A 13,472-nucleotide genomic window follows, 5' to 3' on the forward strand; every position below is an offset into this window, starting at 1 on the left:
GCGCCCCGCCTCCAGCCCCCGCCGTCGCGCCCTGCTCCCGCCCCCGCGCGGCGCTGAGCTCTGTCGGCGCCTGGCGTACTTCGAGTCCCCGCCAGGCCTCCGGGCCGGCTTCCGCGGTCGCCATGACGGCGGCCGTGTTCTTCGGCTGCGCCTTCATTGCCTTCGGGCCTGCGCTGGCCCTCTACATCTTCACCATCGCCACTGAGCCGTTGCGCGTCATCTTCCTCATCATCGGGTGAGGCGGTTGCGCCGGGAAACCCAGGCCCGGGGCTCCCCTCCCCCGCCGGAGATACCGGCGACCCCCGGCGTCCGCACCAAACGGCTCGATCTTGTTGGGCTTGGAAGGGAGAAAGGTTGGGAGGGTTGAGCCGGGACCCCGGTCCCCTAGTACTCCTCGTCCTCCGAGGGTCGGCGGGAAAAGAACAGGAGCCCCGGGACCCCACAGTGGGGGCTCTGGGGAAGGAGCTCACACTGGGTCTCAGAAAACCCTGATGCTTGGCTCCTGAGTTTTTGCCGAGGGTCCATGGGTGGGCTTTAGTGAGTCGTGAACCCATTAAAATTGCATGAAAAAATTGTGGGTAAGTTCACATATTCACCTTTTATATTTCTTGAGGGGGGGGTCTCTAGTTTCCCTCAGATTCTCACAGGCATCTGTAATCCCGAAGGGGTTAAGAGCACATTAGCACCTGGGGCTTAGGTGCTTTTAAAACATACGCATGCCTACCCCCTACCCCGGATCAGCCACTTCGGAATGTCTTGGCGGGGGGGGGGGGGGGGGGGGGGGGAATTCGGGCTACGGATTTTCTTCCTTAATGCTCCCCAGAAGGACAGCCAAAGGCTGGAAACCTGTGAAAACACCGACGCACCTGTCAGTGCATCTCCTGGCAGGAGCTTGGTAAATACTGAACTCTGGTGGCGAAGGTGGTCATAATCCCGGTTCTCACCTGTCCTGCAGCCTTCCCGGGGCTCCCCACGTCCCCCTCCTCCCTTGAGTCTCAGTACCAGGAGAAACAGCCTTGGTAGGCCAGTGATTCCCACCTTCTCTGAGCTGTTTCACCTCTCGCAGCTGTAGTGAAAGTGCTGCATCACAGGTGTCATTTTAAACACAATAGACATTTGGGCAAAAGGTTTGTAAAGCTGGTTATAATCATTTAAAATCCACAGGTATGTTGCAAAAGCGGGACTGGAAAACTGATTTAGATTTTCAACCATCAGCGATTTCCAACCTCTGAATTTTATACTAATCACTGTGTTAATAGAGATGTAGACGTTTTTCTCGAAAAGGCTCATACTTACACATCACTGGGCAAAGCCTTAATTAGGAAGAGTAGCAAATAACCAAGTTTCTAGCTAAACGGCCCTTGGCAGGTAGTCTGCAGATGTACTTAGAAATAGCAGAGTCACTGAAAAAAAAAATGTTAGGAAAAATCTCACATTCCTCTTGGAGGGCATGTTCGTCTCCCTGGGGAAAACGAACCAGTGATGAAGAACAGTTGATCCAAGCATCACTTTATGAGGACTCCCCCCGCCTCCTTGTTAAGGAGTCAGGAAATCTGTTCCTTTTCAAGTAGGGTTTTTTTTTTTTTCACTTTTAAGTCTTTATTAATCCTGTTCACTTAACCTTTTTCCCCCCTCTAATTTTCAGAGCTTTTTTCTGGTTGGTATCTCTGCTGTTTTCGTCCCTTTTTTGGTTCATGGCGAGAACCATAACTGACAACAAAGATGGACCAATACAGAAATATCTGCTGATCTTGGGAGTGTTAGTCTCCGTCCTTGTCCAAGAAATGTTTCGATTTGCATATTATAAACTTTTGAAGTAAGTTAAATGTTTGTTTTACCTTTCTTTGCATTTATACTTGAATTATGATTTAGTAGTTTGAAAATGTTAATATAGTGTGGTGTTTGAGGGTCCGTGTCTTCCTAACAGAGTTGAAAGTCAAGGAATTGTACATGTTCAGCCTGAAAATACTGAGTATTTTAACTGAGTATTTTAACTCTCTTCATTCATTCACTCATTCCAAAAATACTTCTTCAGAATTTACTTACTGCCAGGCACTATCCTGTGCACTGGGAATGATACATCCTGATTAAAAGACAGTTTCTGTCTTCACAGAGGTTATTTTATAGTGGAAAGAGATGACAAATGAATGAACAGGAAGATACATTGTATGTTAGAAGATAATAAGTGTCTTAGAGAAAAATAAGCCAGAGAAAGAGTTATTGAAACAACAAGAAAAACTGTTCCAGGTTAGAATTTCTGTGTGCTTCTTTTTGCTGCCACTTAAAATAAATAATTCTTGTGGAGATTATGCCTACCACTGTTTTAAATGCATTAGGGGAAAACTGGGGTTTATTTTGTGATATTTCATGGCATTTCATATCTATAATAGAAAAATAGATTTAAAAAGAAGCTATTGTCTTGAGTTTCATTTTTTGGTCATAGGTTGTCTGTAGGACCCATGAAGACCTCACATGAAACCACTGATTTGAAACACAGCTTGATCTTGGGACCATGTTTTCTTTCAGGCAGTCATGAGGTTGACTTTGATTATGTAGTAAGAATTAATAAAGTGATGTGTGCTCTTTTTATTTCTGCAAATGAGATGATTAAGGCATTCCACGAATTTCATAGATGAAACCAAGACAGAGCCTCAACGACATCTCTTGTAATAGGCTTCTGATAATTTGTTCTTGCCACTATGCCAGGCCTTCTCTATTTTTTTTACTTGTTGCTTTTAATAACAGATATTGAAATTTAACACTGAAGCTGTTTTAATTACAAATAACAAACCCAGGAAGCTACTGCTTAAAAGCAAAAGTTCTATCTTAGAACAGGTTTAAAAATGATATTTCCCCTAGTTTCTGGAAATATTAAAGAGCAAAAACAAAATACCGACAATTACTTTTCAGTTTCCACAGGAGTACAGTACCCTTAACAGATGGACCATCTATTCACCTGTGGATGTTTCTGGTATGCAGCAGTTACTTTCATTCAAAAATTTAATTTTAACTTTAGAATATATTAAGGTAGACAAAGTCTCCCTCTTTCTGACCTCTGCCCCACATGGCCAAATGAAATCTTTGTTACATGGTTGTCGTCTTGTCTCTTACAAGGCTACCCATACCTCATTTCTTCACCTGGCCCTCAGAAGACGTAGATATGGCTTCCAAACCTATTCCATCTCTGTTCTTTACGTCACTAGACACCCCCGTTTTTAGTGCCTGGAATTTACCTGTGCTTAAGACCAGCACAGCACTCTGCTGTGGTCGAAGTGGTACCGAGCAGTGGCCCTTCCCACCCTTGACTGGGCACTGTCCTCTGAACAACTCAGCCTCAGATTGCACTGTTTTTTTCCTGTCAGCAACATCATTGGCTCATGTTAGTTTTACATTCTCCACATGATGATCCTGATTTTGAAATAGGTTAATTTTGAACGATTTTACAGTGTAGGGATATGGGCTTAATAACCCCTTAGGGCTTTAGGTCTGTAACCCAACTTGCCTGGAGTGGCTAAATCTGCCGTTCGTTACCACCTTCGTTCTTCATGGTGTCTACCTGGAATGCAACCTTTTATTTTGCACTGTCCTATGTTTCTAAAGGACCGCAGGCTGAACATTACCATTTTTAATAAGGGTAGTGAGGGAGTGGGGCCATATGTGGAAGGAATTACAGGTCAGTCTGATGGCTCTCAGGCCCCCAAGTTCAGTAAAGCCTCTTTGGCTTTCTGGGGAAACCATGTTTACTCCTCTGAAAGGGCCTTTGAAAATTAGCAACCAGGTAACACGGCAAACCTGTATTAATAGGTTCCTTTAAGGACACCTGAGTGGCTCAGTTGGTTGAATTAGGCTCAGGTCATGATCTCACGGTTCTTGGGTTCGAGTCCCATGTTGGGCTCTATGCTGACAGCTCAGAGCCTGGGGCCTGCTTCAGATTCTCTGTCTCCTTCTCTCTTTGCCCCTCTCCCACTCACACTCTGTCTCTCAAAAATGAATAAACGTTTAAAAAATAATAGGTGGCTTTATTTGCCATTGCAAAATGCATCTTTGCTGAAACTTTGGATTATTGTACCATATCTTCCTAGCACATTTTAGACATATTGGCTGTCATGTAGTTATGTGTTAAAACAAGTTTGAGAATGATTATGATACTTTATTCATGACTAACATATAAATACATTTAAGTTGTTGTCTTATGCTATGCTGTATTTAAATATAGGAACTTTGGTTCAGTCGATATTTTAACTATCTTCACTGTTAAAGTGGGTTGTCAACTTTAAAGTACTGCCTTAATCACATATTTGCTATCGGAATTTGGTGCCAAGATTAAAATGTGAACATTTTGCACTGTTTTTTTTTTACATATGTGAAATTGAATCAAAATAATTATTGTAATCTCATAGTTTTATTTCATGGGTCAGGCTTTAGGAAAAGTACTTCATCTTGAATAATGAATAATAACTTTCACCCTAGCAAAGAGTTGTACCCTGAGAAACTGGCATGTGGCCACAAGTGATAGCTCTTCCTATATTAATTTTTTAAAAAATCCAAATTATGGGCCTATACATTACCTAAAATATACATTTAAAAAATGTTGGCTTGGGTTAACCTTTTGCAATTTAATCCAATTCTGTCTTACAGTGCTGATACCATAAATATTTCCTAATTTTAGAAAATCTTCTATTTATAGAAAAGAGATAATCTTTATTATAGTTTCTTAAAAGGCATAATCTATTTTTAAAAATTTCTAAAATGGAATGTTTATATGCATATTTTTTGATACTGTTTGTCTCTTACTACACATACACAAAAGAAGACAAAGAAAACATGATTTATCAGTAGTTTTTCAAAGTTTGTATTTTAAAAATTGGACTTTTTCTTTTATGTTCTTGAAAATAGTAATAAATGCAAACAAAGAATTTTCCACTTCAGTAAAACTGTCGAAAACGCTGTCCATCAGGAATATGGAAACTACTTTTTCATTTCCTAATGTTAGCATTGAGAACTGTTAATGCCATTGACCTTTCCTCTCACAAATTTGTAATGTGGAATGAGGAAGTTTATTAAACTTTTGAAATTATATATTTAATATATTTGTGATAGCAGTACTTTGCTATACCAGATAGCAAAAATCTTTTATTCATTATTGAGCAATTTAAACAGATCCTCCAAAATTTAATGATACTGTTGTATTCTTACGTCCATTTGTTGATAGAGATTATTACTATCATATATGTCTCTAAACATTTTTTTCTAAGCTTTATTATTTTTTTAAGTTTATTTATTTATTTTGAGAGAGAGAAAGCATGAGTCAGGGAGGGACAGAAAGGGGGAGAGAGAGAATGAATGCCAGGCAGGCTCCATGCAATCAGCACAGAACCCAACTCAGGGCTCAAACCCATGAACTGTTGAGATCATGACCTGAGCTGAAGTCAGATGCTTAACCTACTGAGCCACCCAGGTGCCCCTTTTTCTAAGCTTTAATTAGCCTTTAATAACATTCTTGTGACAGGTTATTTTATTTTATTTAAAAAAATTTTTTTTTAACATTTATTTATTTTTGAGACAGAGAGAGACAGAGCATGAATGGGGGGAGGGCCAGAGAGAGAGGGAGACACAGAATCTGAAGCAGGCTCCAGGCTCTGAGCTGTCGGCACAGAGCCCGATGCGGGGTTCGAACTCACGGACCGTGAGATCATGACCTGAGCGAAGTCGGAGGCTCAACCGACTGAGCCACCCAGGCGCCCCTATTTTATTTAGAAAAATTGAACATTTTAGTTGGTTACTGCTCCAGAGAAAGATGATGACAGGCACTTAATGTCAATGTCCTTGCTACCAACTAATGCTTCTAAATGGAGTACCCTGAAATCGCATATTGTTTGTCTTGAGTCTGGAAAAGCAAAAGGCCTTTTTCATTATGCTTATTGCTATTTTGGTTGAATTCTGCATTGCCTTAATTTACTTTTTTTTAAAAATTTTTTTTTATGTTTATTTATATTAGAGAGAGAAACAGAGTGTGAGCAGGCAAGGGGCAGAGAGAGAGGGAGACACAGAATTGAAGCAGGCTCCAGGCTCTGAGGCTGTCCGCAAAAGAGCCCAACGCGGGGCTTGAACTCACAATCCGTGAGATCATGACCTGAGCTGAAGTCAGACGCTTAATCGACTGAGCCACCCAGGCGTCCCTGCATTGCCTTAATTTAAAGAAATCCGTGATATTTATATTTATGTAATGAATAAGCCAGCTGTACTGAATATGTGTACCTTGAAATTTAAATTAACACAATGCCCAGAATATAAGTATGTTTTGGTTAATTTAAATTTTCTATTTTTAGAGTTAACCCAACTCATTTTGTTTCCGCATTTGCTAAGAAATCAGTCTAAAACGTTGTTTCTTTATTGCTTTAACAAATATACTTTATAGTAAATATAATGTAGATATCCTTGGAGTCAGGATCATTGTTGCAGAGTTTCTAGCCAACAAATGTTAGTAATAGTGACAGTAGTGGAACAGACCAGCCACATCTTGCATTCCTACATACATCTGCATGGGAGCAGGGACTCATGGTAAGTTTCTGAATTGTTCACAGCACAGATATGATCACTCTGAATATCATTTCTCATTGAGCAGTATTTTAATGTTTCGTTTAGGTATTCATTTATCTCCTTTTCTGAGGGCAGCATTTTATTCTCCTCTGATTATTTCTTATCTGAAGCCTGATTGGGATATGAAACAAATATGTTCAATACTTTTATCATCCGAAGACCAGGTTAAGTACTCATATAAGAGTTCAGACCATGGGTATTCTAGGATTTAAGAATAAGAAACTAGAGCACCTTAGGGACCCAGATCCCTTACTCAGTGGCTCAGTGAGTGGAGTGTCTAACTTTGGCTCAAGGCATTATCTCACGGTTCGTGAGTTCAAACCCCATGTAGGGCTTTGTGCTGACAGCTGGACCCTGCTTCAGATTATCTGTCTTCCTCTCTGCCCCTCCCCCACTCACACTGTCTCTCAAAAATAAGCACTAAAAAAAGGGAGTAAGGAGATAATAGCAATTACCAGTCACTGGCAAAGGTGGTTTCTTTTAGACACTGCTGAGTAAGTGAGACTTTGGAGGATGAGTATAATTTAGGTCCTATGAAGTGGAAGGTAGAAGGGAGGGTAGCAACATAACTATAACCCAGGCAGGAGATAGTATAAAGTACCACTAAACTGGGATTGAAGATACAGTACTTTTGAAAGAGAAAACAATTCAGAGTGATAGATGCCATAGGATATTGAATTAAATATTTACTGAGCTCAGAAAGTAGAACCATACTTTTTTTCTTACTAAACCCAATCCTTGATGGCTTGTTTACTTACATTTTTCTTATTTTTTTCTCTTCTACATGAAAGTCAGATAAAAGGCAAAATGTTGGTTGTAAATTTCGATTGATTTAAGTTAATTGAAAATTTTCTGAGTTTTGTTTAAATGGATTTTAGACTTAGAGTACAACCTGATTAGAAACCTCAATAAGCATCTAGATTTTGAAATATCTTGTGTATTTTCCTGATATACTATTTTCCTTTTAAAAAATTGTATGGTTTTATTTTAGAAAAGCCAATGAGGGTTTGAGGAGTATAAACCCAGATGAGACAGCACCCTCTATGCGATTGCTGGCCTATGGTAAGTTGGGACTGCATGTTGTCATTAAGAGAAAAAACCAGGGGCGCCTGGGTGGCGCAGTCGGTTAAGCGTCCGACTTCAGCCAGGTCACGATCTCGCGGTCCGTGAGTTCGAGCCCCGCGTCAGGCTCTGGGCTGATGGCTCAGAGCCTGGAGCCTGTTTCCGATTCTGTGTCTCCCTCTCTCTCTGCCCCTCCCCCATTCATGCTCTGTCTCCCTCTGTCCCACAAATAAATAAACGTTGAAAAAAAAAAATTAAAAAAAAGAGAAAAAACCATACCTGGCATAAGAGCCATCTTTACTTTTATGTCTTTGTAGATTTTAAATAGTATTTTATTACTGCCTTGGCCTGTTGGTGTACATTGTGTCTTTTTCTAGCTTTTCAGGACCATTATATAAAGAGAAATAATTAGGGGCGCCTGGGTGGCGCAGTCGGTTAAGCGTCCGACTTCAGCCAGGTCACGATCTGCGGTCCGTGAGTTCGAGCCCCGCGTCAGGCTCTGGGCTGATGGCTCAGAGCCTGGAGCCTGTTTCCGATTCTGTGTCTCCCTCTCTCTCTGCCCCTCCCCCATTCATGCTCTGTCTCTCTCTGTCCCAAAAATAAATAAACGTTGAAAAAAAAAAAATAAAGAGAAATAATTACAGGTGATCTGTGTGTCCATTAAATATTAACTAGATTTGAAACTTGGGTTTCTAATATGTATACACTCTAACAGTTTTTAAGTGATGTTTCTCTTCTCTGGATGGTTACCGTGACTTTGGCTATAGTAGGAGGACTTTGCATATTAAATAATTAATACCCTTGTATAGTCTTCTTTCAGAATTATGTTTTAAAGACTGGATCTAGGTCCCTAAGTTGAATCACCTTTGTTTGACCCAGGAATTACTTTCTATAATCCAGTCATCCCTCAAGATCAGTTCCAGTTTTGAACCCTCAGACTTCTTTTTTTTTTTTTTTCATTTTATTTAGCTTTATTTAATTTTACCTTATTAATTTTTGGAGAGCTGACTATATACATTATGACGTAGGTGTGCAAAGATGAATACAGTTATAGACTTTAAGATGTGAAACATTAACCAAAACAAGAGAAGTATTAACTCCCTTACTCTATGCCTGGCAGACCAAATCTAGACACTGTTTCATTCCAGGCATCCCGTTTTAAAAATGATATTGTTGGGGCGCCTGGGTGGCGCAGTCGGTTAAGCGTCCGACTTCAGCCAGGTCACGATCTCGCGGTCCGTGAGTTCGAGCCCCGCGTCAGGCTCTGGGCTGATGGCTCGGAGCCTGGAGCCTGTTTCCGATTCTGTGTCTCCCTCTCTCTCTGCCCCTCCCCCATTCATGCTCTGTCTCTCTCTGTCCCCCCCAAAAAAAAAAAAGTTGAAAAAAAAAAATAAAAATGATATTGATAAAGTAATGACAGCGCAACATTTTGACCTCTTAGTTTTTGACCTTTTCATCTTCAAAGACCTACCTCCACCTTTCCTTAGCCTCCCCCTCCCACGAATGGTAGGAGGCAGAGTTAGGAGGAATCTGTACATAGTTTATCCGTGTTGATTCCCTTGTCCCAAGCTCCCAGTTCCCAACCCTGACTGCACATTAGTGTTACTGGGGAGGCATTAAAATATATTCATGTTTAAAACCCACTCTGGAATAATTAAACAGAATTGGCATGAGGAAAGGGAAGAAATCTGTTCAATTTTAAAAGTTGCACAGGTGTTTGTAATGTGTGGTCAAGGTTGAGAATTAGTTCTACAGACTGTTAACATAAACCAAAGCCAGAACTTCAGCATAGTGTCTTTCTCTGTCTTGCCTATTGTTTCTGTGCCTTTCTAGATCTTTTTCTCTCCTTTTCATATCTCTGCTACATTCCACTGTTTATTTCCCTTCCTTTTACACCATTCTTGCTCTATTTATCATTTAGCCAAGCACTCATCTTTTCTGAGCCAGCTTTCTCCACAGCTTCTCCAATAGCATGTGTCCTTTTTCTCCTTTAAAAAATAATATTCTCTAATCCTTGGAAAGTTGATTTGAAGAGAAATCATAACATAAAAAGGGTCTAACAGTGTGTTTCTTCCTCTTTAGTTTCTGGCTTGGGTTTTGGAATCATGAGTGGAGTATTTTCCTTTGTAAATACCCTTTCTGACTCCTTGGGACCAGGCACAGTGGGCATTCATGGAGACTCTCCTCAGTTCTTCCTAAATTCAGGTATGTGCCTACCAGTTGTGAATGTCAAGTCTTCTGGTCTAAATGATCATCCTTATTGAAGTTACCTGGCTTAGGAATTCAAGTGAATATAAATTTATGTGATACCTTTTAAAGGCAAAATACTGTTAGACATCAGAAGGAAAGGACCTAGGAGGGGCGCCTGGGTGGCTCAGCCAGTTAAGTGTCTGACTTTGGCTTAGATCATGATTTCACAGTTGGTGGGTTCTGCCCTGCGTCGGGCTCTGTGTTGATAGCACAGGAGCCTGGAGCCTGCTTCACATTCTGTGTCTCCCTCTCTCTTTGCCCCTCCTCCACTCATATGTGTGTGTGCTCTCTCTTTCTCTCAAAAATAAACAAACATTAAAAAAAAAGAAGTAAAGGACCTAGGAAAATAAAAATTTGGTTAGGGTATTTAGGATTTTAGGGTGGAATTTAGCATACATAAAATTTTTTTTTATTTTTGTGTACTAATAATGTTGCTGTGTAGTTGATATATTGTAAGTGAATTTTTATAGGATATATGCTTTTTGATTTTTATTAGTTTGTATTTATTTTCAGTATAAGCAGTAGTCTTTAATTAGTCATCCTGGCCCCTTTTTGGAATAGGCAGTATAACTGGATTTTGAAATTGAGAGGGGAAAATGGTTGTTTAATGTGATGTTTATGCGTCTACAATGTATATTTAAACATACCTGTATCATTTAGAGATTAACAACACATCTTCCCTTTTCCTTAAGAACTAGAACACTAATAGGACCTTACAATCCCTTGTTTTTCATTGTTTCTTCCCCACAGGTAACTATTGCCTTGACTTTGTGTTATTAATTCCCTAGGTTAACCGGGTTTGAAAGCTAGGGTTTTGTTTTTTTTTTTAACTTATATACGTATTTTGTTTTGAAGGTAAAACATGAAAGTTTTACCTTCATGTATGTATCTGAAAAGAAATTAATCGTTTTCCTGCTTCTGAATATTTAAAAATAAATCATGTGACATTCTTTGAAAAAAGAAATTGAGAGGAAAAAATGATAGTAGAGAAGTTCTTTTTTTTTTTTTTATTGCTTTTCAGATTTTTATTTAAATTTCAGTTAACATAAAGTGCAGTATTGGTTCCAAGTGCAATATTGGTTCAGTGATTCACCACTTACATACAACACCCAGTGCTCATCACAGCAAGTGCCCTCCTTAGTTCCAGTCAACCATCTAGCTCATCCCTCACCCACCTCCATCCATCAACCCTCAATTTGTTCTCTATCATTAAGAGTCTCTTATGGTTTGTTCCCATCTCTCTTTTTTCTTTTATTTTTCCCCCTTCCATTTGTTCATCTGTTTTTTTCTTAAATTCCACATATGAGCGAGCTAATTGTCCTTCTCTTTTTTCGCTAAGCATAATACATTCTAGCTCCATCCGTATTGTTGCAAATGGCAAGATTTCATTCCTTCCGGTGGTTCAGTTATATTCCATTGTATATACATACCACATTTTCTTTATCCATTTATCAGCCGATGAACATTTGGCCTGTTTACACAGTTTGGCTGTTGTTGATAGCGCTGCTATGAACATTGGGGTGCATGTGTGCTTTTGAATCAGAATTTTTTTTTTATGAAATTTATTGTTAGCTTGGTTTCCGTACAACACCCAGTGCTCATCCCAAAAGGTGCCCTCCTCAATGCCCATCACCCACTTTCCCTTCCCTCCCACTCCCCATCAACGCTTAGTTCATTCTCAGTTTTTTTTTTTTTTTTTTTTTTTTTTTTTTTTTATTCTCAGTTTTTAAGAGTCTCTTATGGTTTGGCTCTCTCCCTCTCTGACTTTTTTTTTCCCTTCCCCTCCCCCATGGTCTTCTGTCAAGTTTCTCAGGATCCACATAAGAGTGAAAACATGTGTTATCTGTCTTTCTCTGTGTGACTTATTTCACTTAGCATAACACTCTCCATTTCCATCCACATTGCTACAAAAGGCCATATTTCATCCTTTCTCATTGCCAAGTAGTATTCCATTATGTATATAAACCACAATTTCTTTGTCCATTCATCAGTTGATGGACATTTAGGCTCTTTCCATAATTTGGCTGTTGTTGAAAGTGCTGCTATAAACATTGGGGTACAAGTGCCCCTATGCATCAGCACTCCTGTATCCCTTGGGTAAATTCCTAGCAGTGCTATTGCTGGGTCATAGGGTAGATCTATTGCTAATTTTTTGAGGAACCTCCACACTGTTTTCCAGAGTGGCTGCAACAGTTTGCATTCCTACCAACGGTGCTGGAATGTTCGTTCCCCTTTCTCCACATCCTCGTCAATATCTGTTGTTTCTTGTATTGTTAATTTTAGCCATTCTCACGAGTGGGAGGTGGTATCATCACGGTTTTGATTTGTATTTCCCTGATGATGAGTAATGTTGAGCATCTTTTCATGTGTCTTTTAGCCATCTGGCTGCCTTCTTTGGAAAAATGTCTATTCATGTCTTCTGCCCATTTCTTAACTGGATTATTTGTTTTTTGAATATTGAGTTTGATAAGTTCTTTATAGATTTTGGATACTAACCCTTCATCAGATATGTCATTTGCAAATATCTATCCTTTCCTATTGCGTTGGTTGCCTTTTAGTTTTGATTGTTTCCTTGGCTGTGCAGAAGCTTTTTATCTTGATGAGGTCCCAATAGTTCATTTTTGCTTTTGTTTCCCTTGCCTCGGATGACATGTCTCATAAAAAGTGGGTCAGAGGGGTTGCTGCCTGTGTTCTCCTCTAGGGTTTTGATGGTTTCCTGTCTTACATGTAGGTCTTTTATCCATTTTGAATTTTTGTGTATGGTATAAGAAATTGGTCCAGTTTCATTCTTCATGTTGCTGTCTAGTTTTTGCAACATCATTTGTTGAAGAGACTGTCTTTTCTCCATTGGATATTATTTCCTGCTTTGTTGAAGATTAATTGCCCATATAGTTTTGGTCCATTTCTGGGTTTTCTATTCTGTTCCATTGATCTGTGTGTGTTTTTGTGCCAGAACCATGCTGTCTTGATGACTACAGCTTTGTAGCATAGCTTGAAGTCCAAAATCGTGATGCCTCCAGCTTTGCTTTTCTTTTTCAGGATTACTTTAGCTATTCAGGGTGTTTGTGGTTCCATACAAATTTGAGGATTGTTTGTTCTAGCTCTGTGAAAAATGCTTGTGGTATTTTGATAGGGATTGCATTTAATGTGTAGATTGCTTTGGGGTAGTATAGACGTTTTAAAAATGTTTGTTCTTCCGATCCATAAGCATGGAATGTTTTTCCATTTCTTTGTGTTCTCTTCAGTTTCTTTCATAAGTGTTCTATAGTTTACAGAGTACAGATCCTTTACCTCTTTGGTTAGTTTATTCTTAGTTATCTTATGGTTTTTGGTGCAACTGCAAATGGGATTGTTTCTTTGATATCTTTTTCTGCTGCTTCATTGTTGGTGTATAGAAATGCAACAGATTTCTGTACGTGGATGTTATATCTGCAACTTTGCTGAATTCATTTATTAGTTGTAGCAGTTTTTTGGTAGGATCTTTCAGGATTTCTACAGAGTATGAAGTCATCTGCAGGTTTGGCTTCTTCCTTGCCAATTTGGATGTCTTTCATTTCTTT

General features: G+C 39.5%; 1 protein-coding gene across 7 annotated transcripts in view; it reads left to right on the forward strand.

The window, feature by feature from the left end:
- The first annotated feature begins 23 nt into the window (after positions 1-23).
- Positions 24-13,472, forward strand: part of APH1B (aph-1B gamma-secretase subunit) — a 140,373-nt gene continuing 126,924 nt past the window's right edge. For 5 of the 7 annotated variants that reach the window (XM_086710882.1, XM_086710879.1, XM_086710878.1 and 2 more), the window contains exons 1-4: positions 24-235; positions 1,646-1,816; positions 7,592-7,662; positions 9,745-9,867. In XM_086710882.1, coding sequence (XP_086567008.1) covers positions 123-235; positions 1,646-1,816; positions 7,592-7,662; positions 9,745-9,867 — 478 coding nt within the window. In that variant the 5' untranslated portion in view covers positions 24-122. The remainder of the gene's footprint in view (positions 236-1,645; positions 1,817-7,591; positions 7,663-9,744; positions 9,868-13,472) is intronic. The other 2 variants (XM_086710877.1, XM_086710883.1) reach the window with 2 other exon arrangements.

This window comes from Puma concolor, chromosome B3 (genome assembly GCF_028749965.1).
Source record: "Puma concolor isolate L17-30 chromosome B3, mPumCon1.1.hap2, whole genome shotgun sequence".
Lineage (NCBI taxonomy): Eukaryota > Metazoa > Chordata > Mammalia > Carnivora > Felidae > Puma > Puma concolor.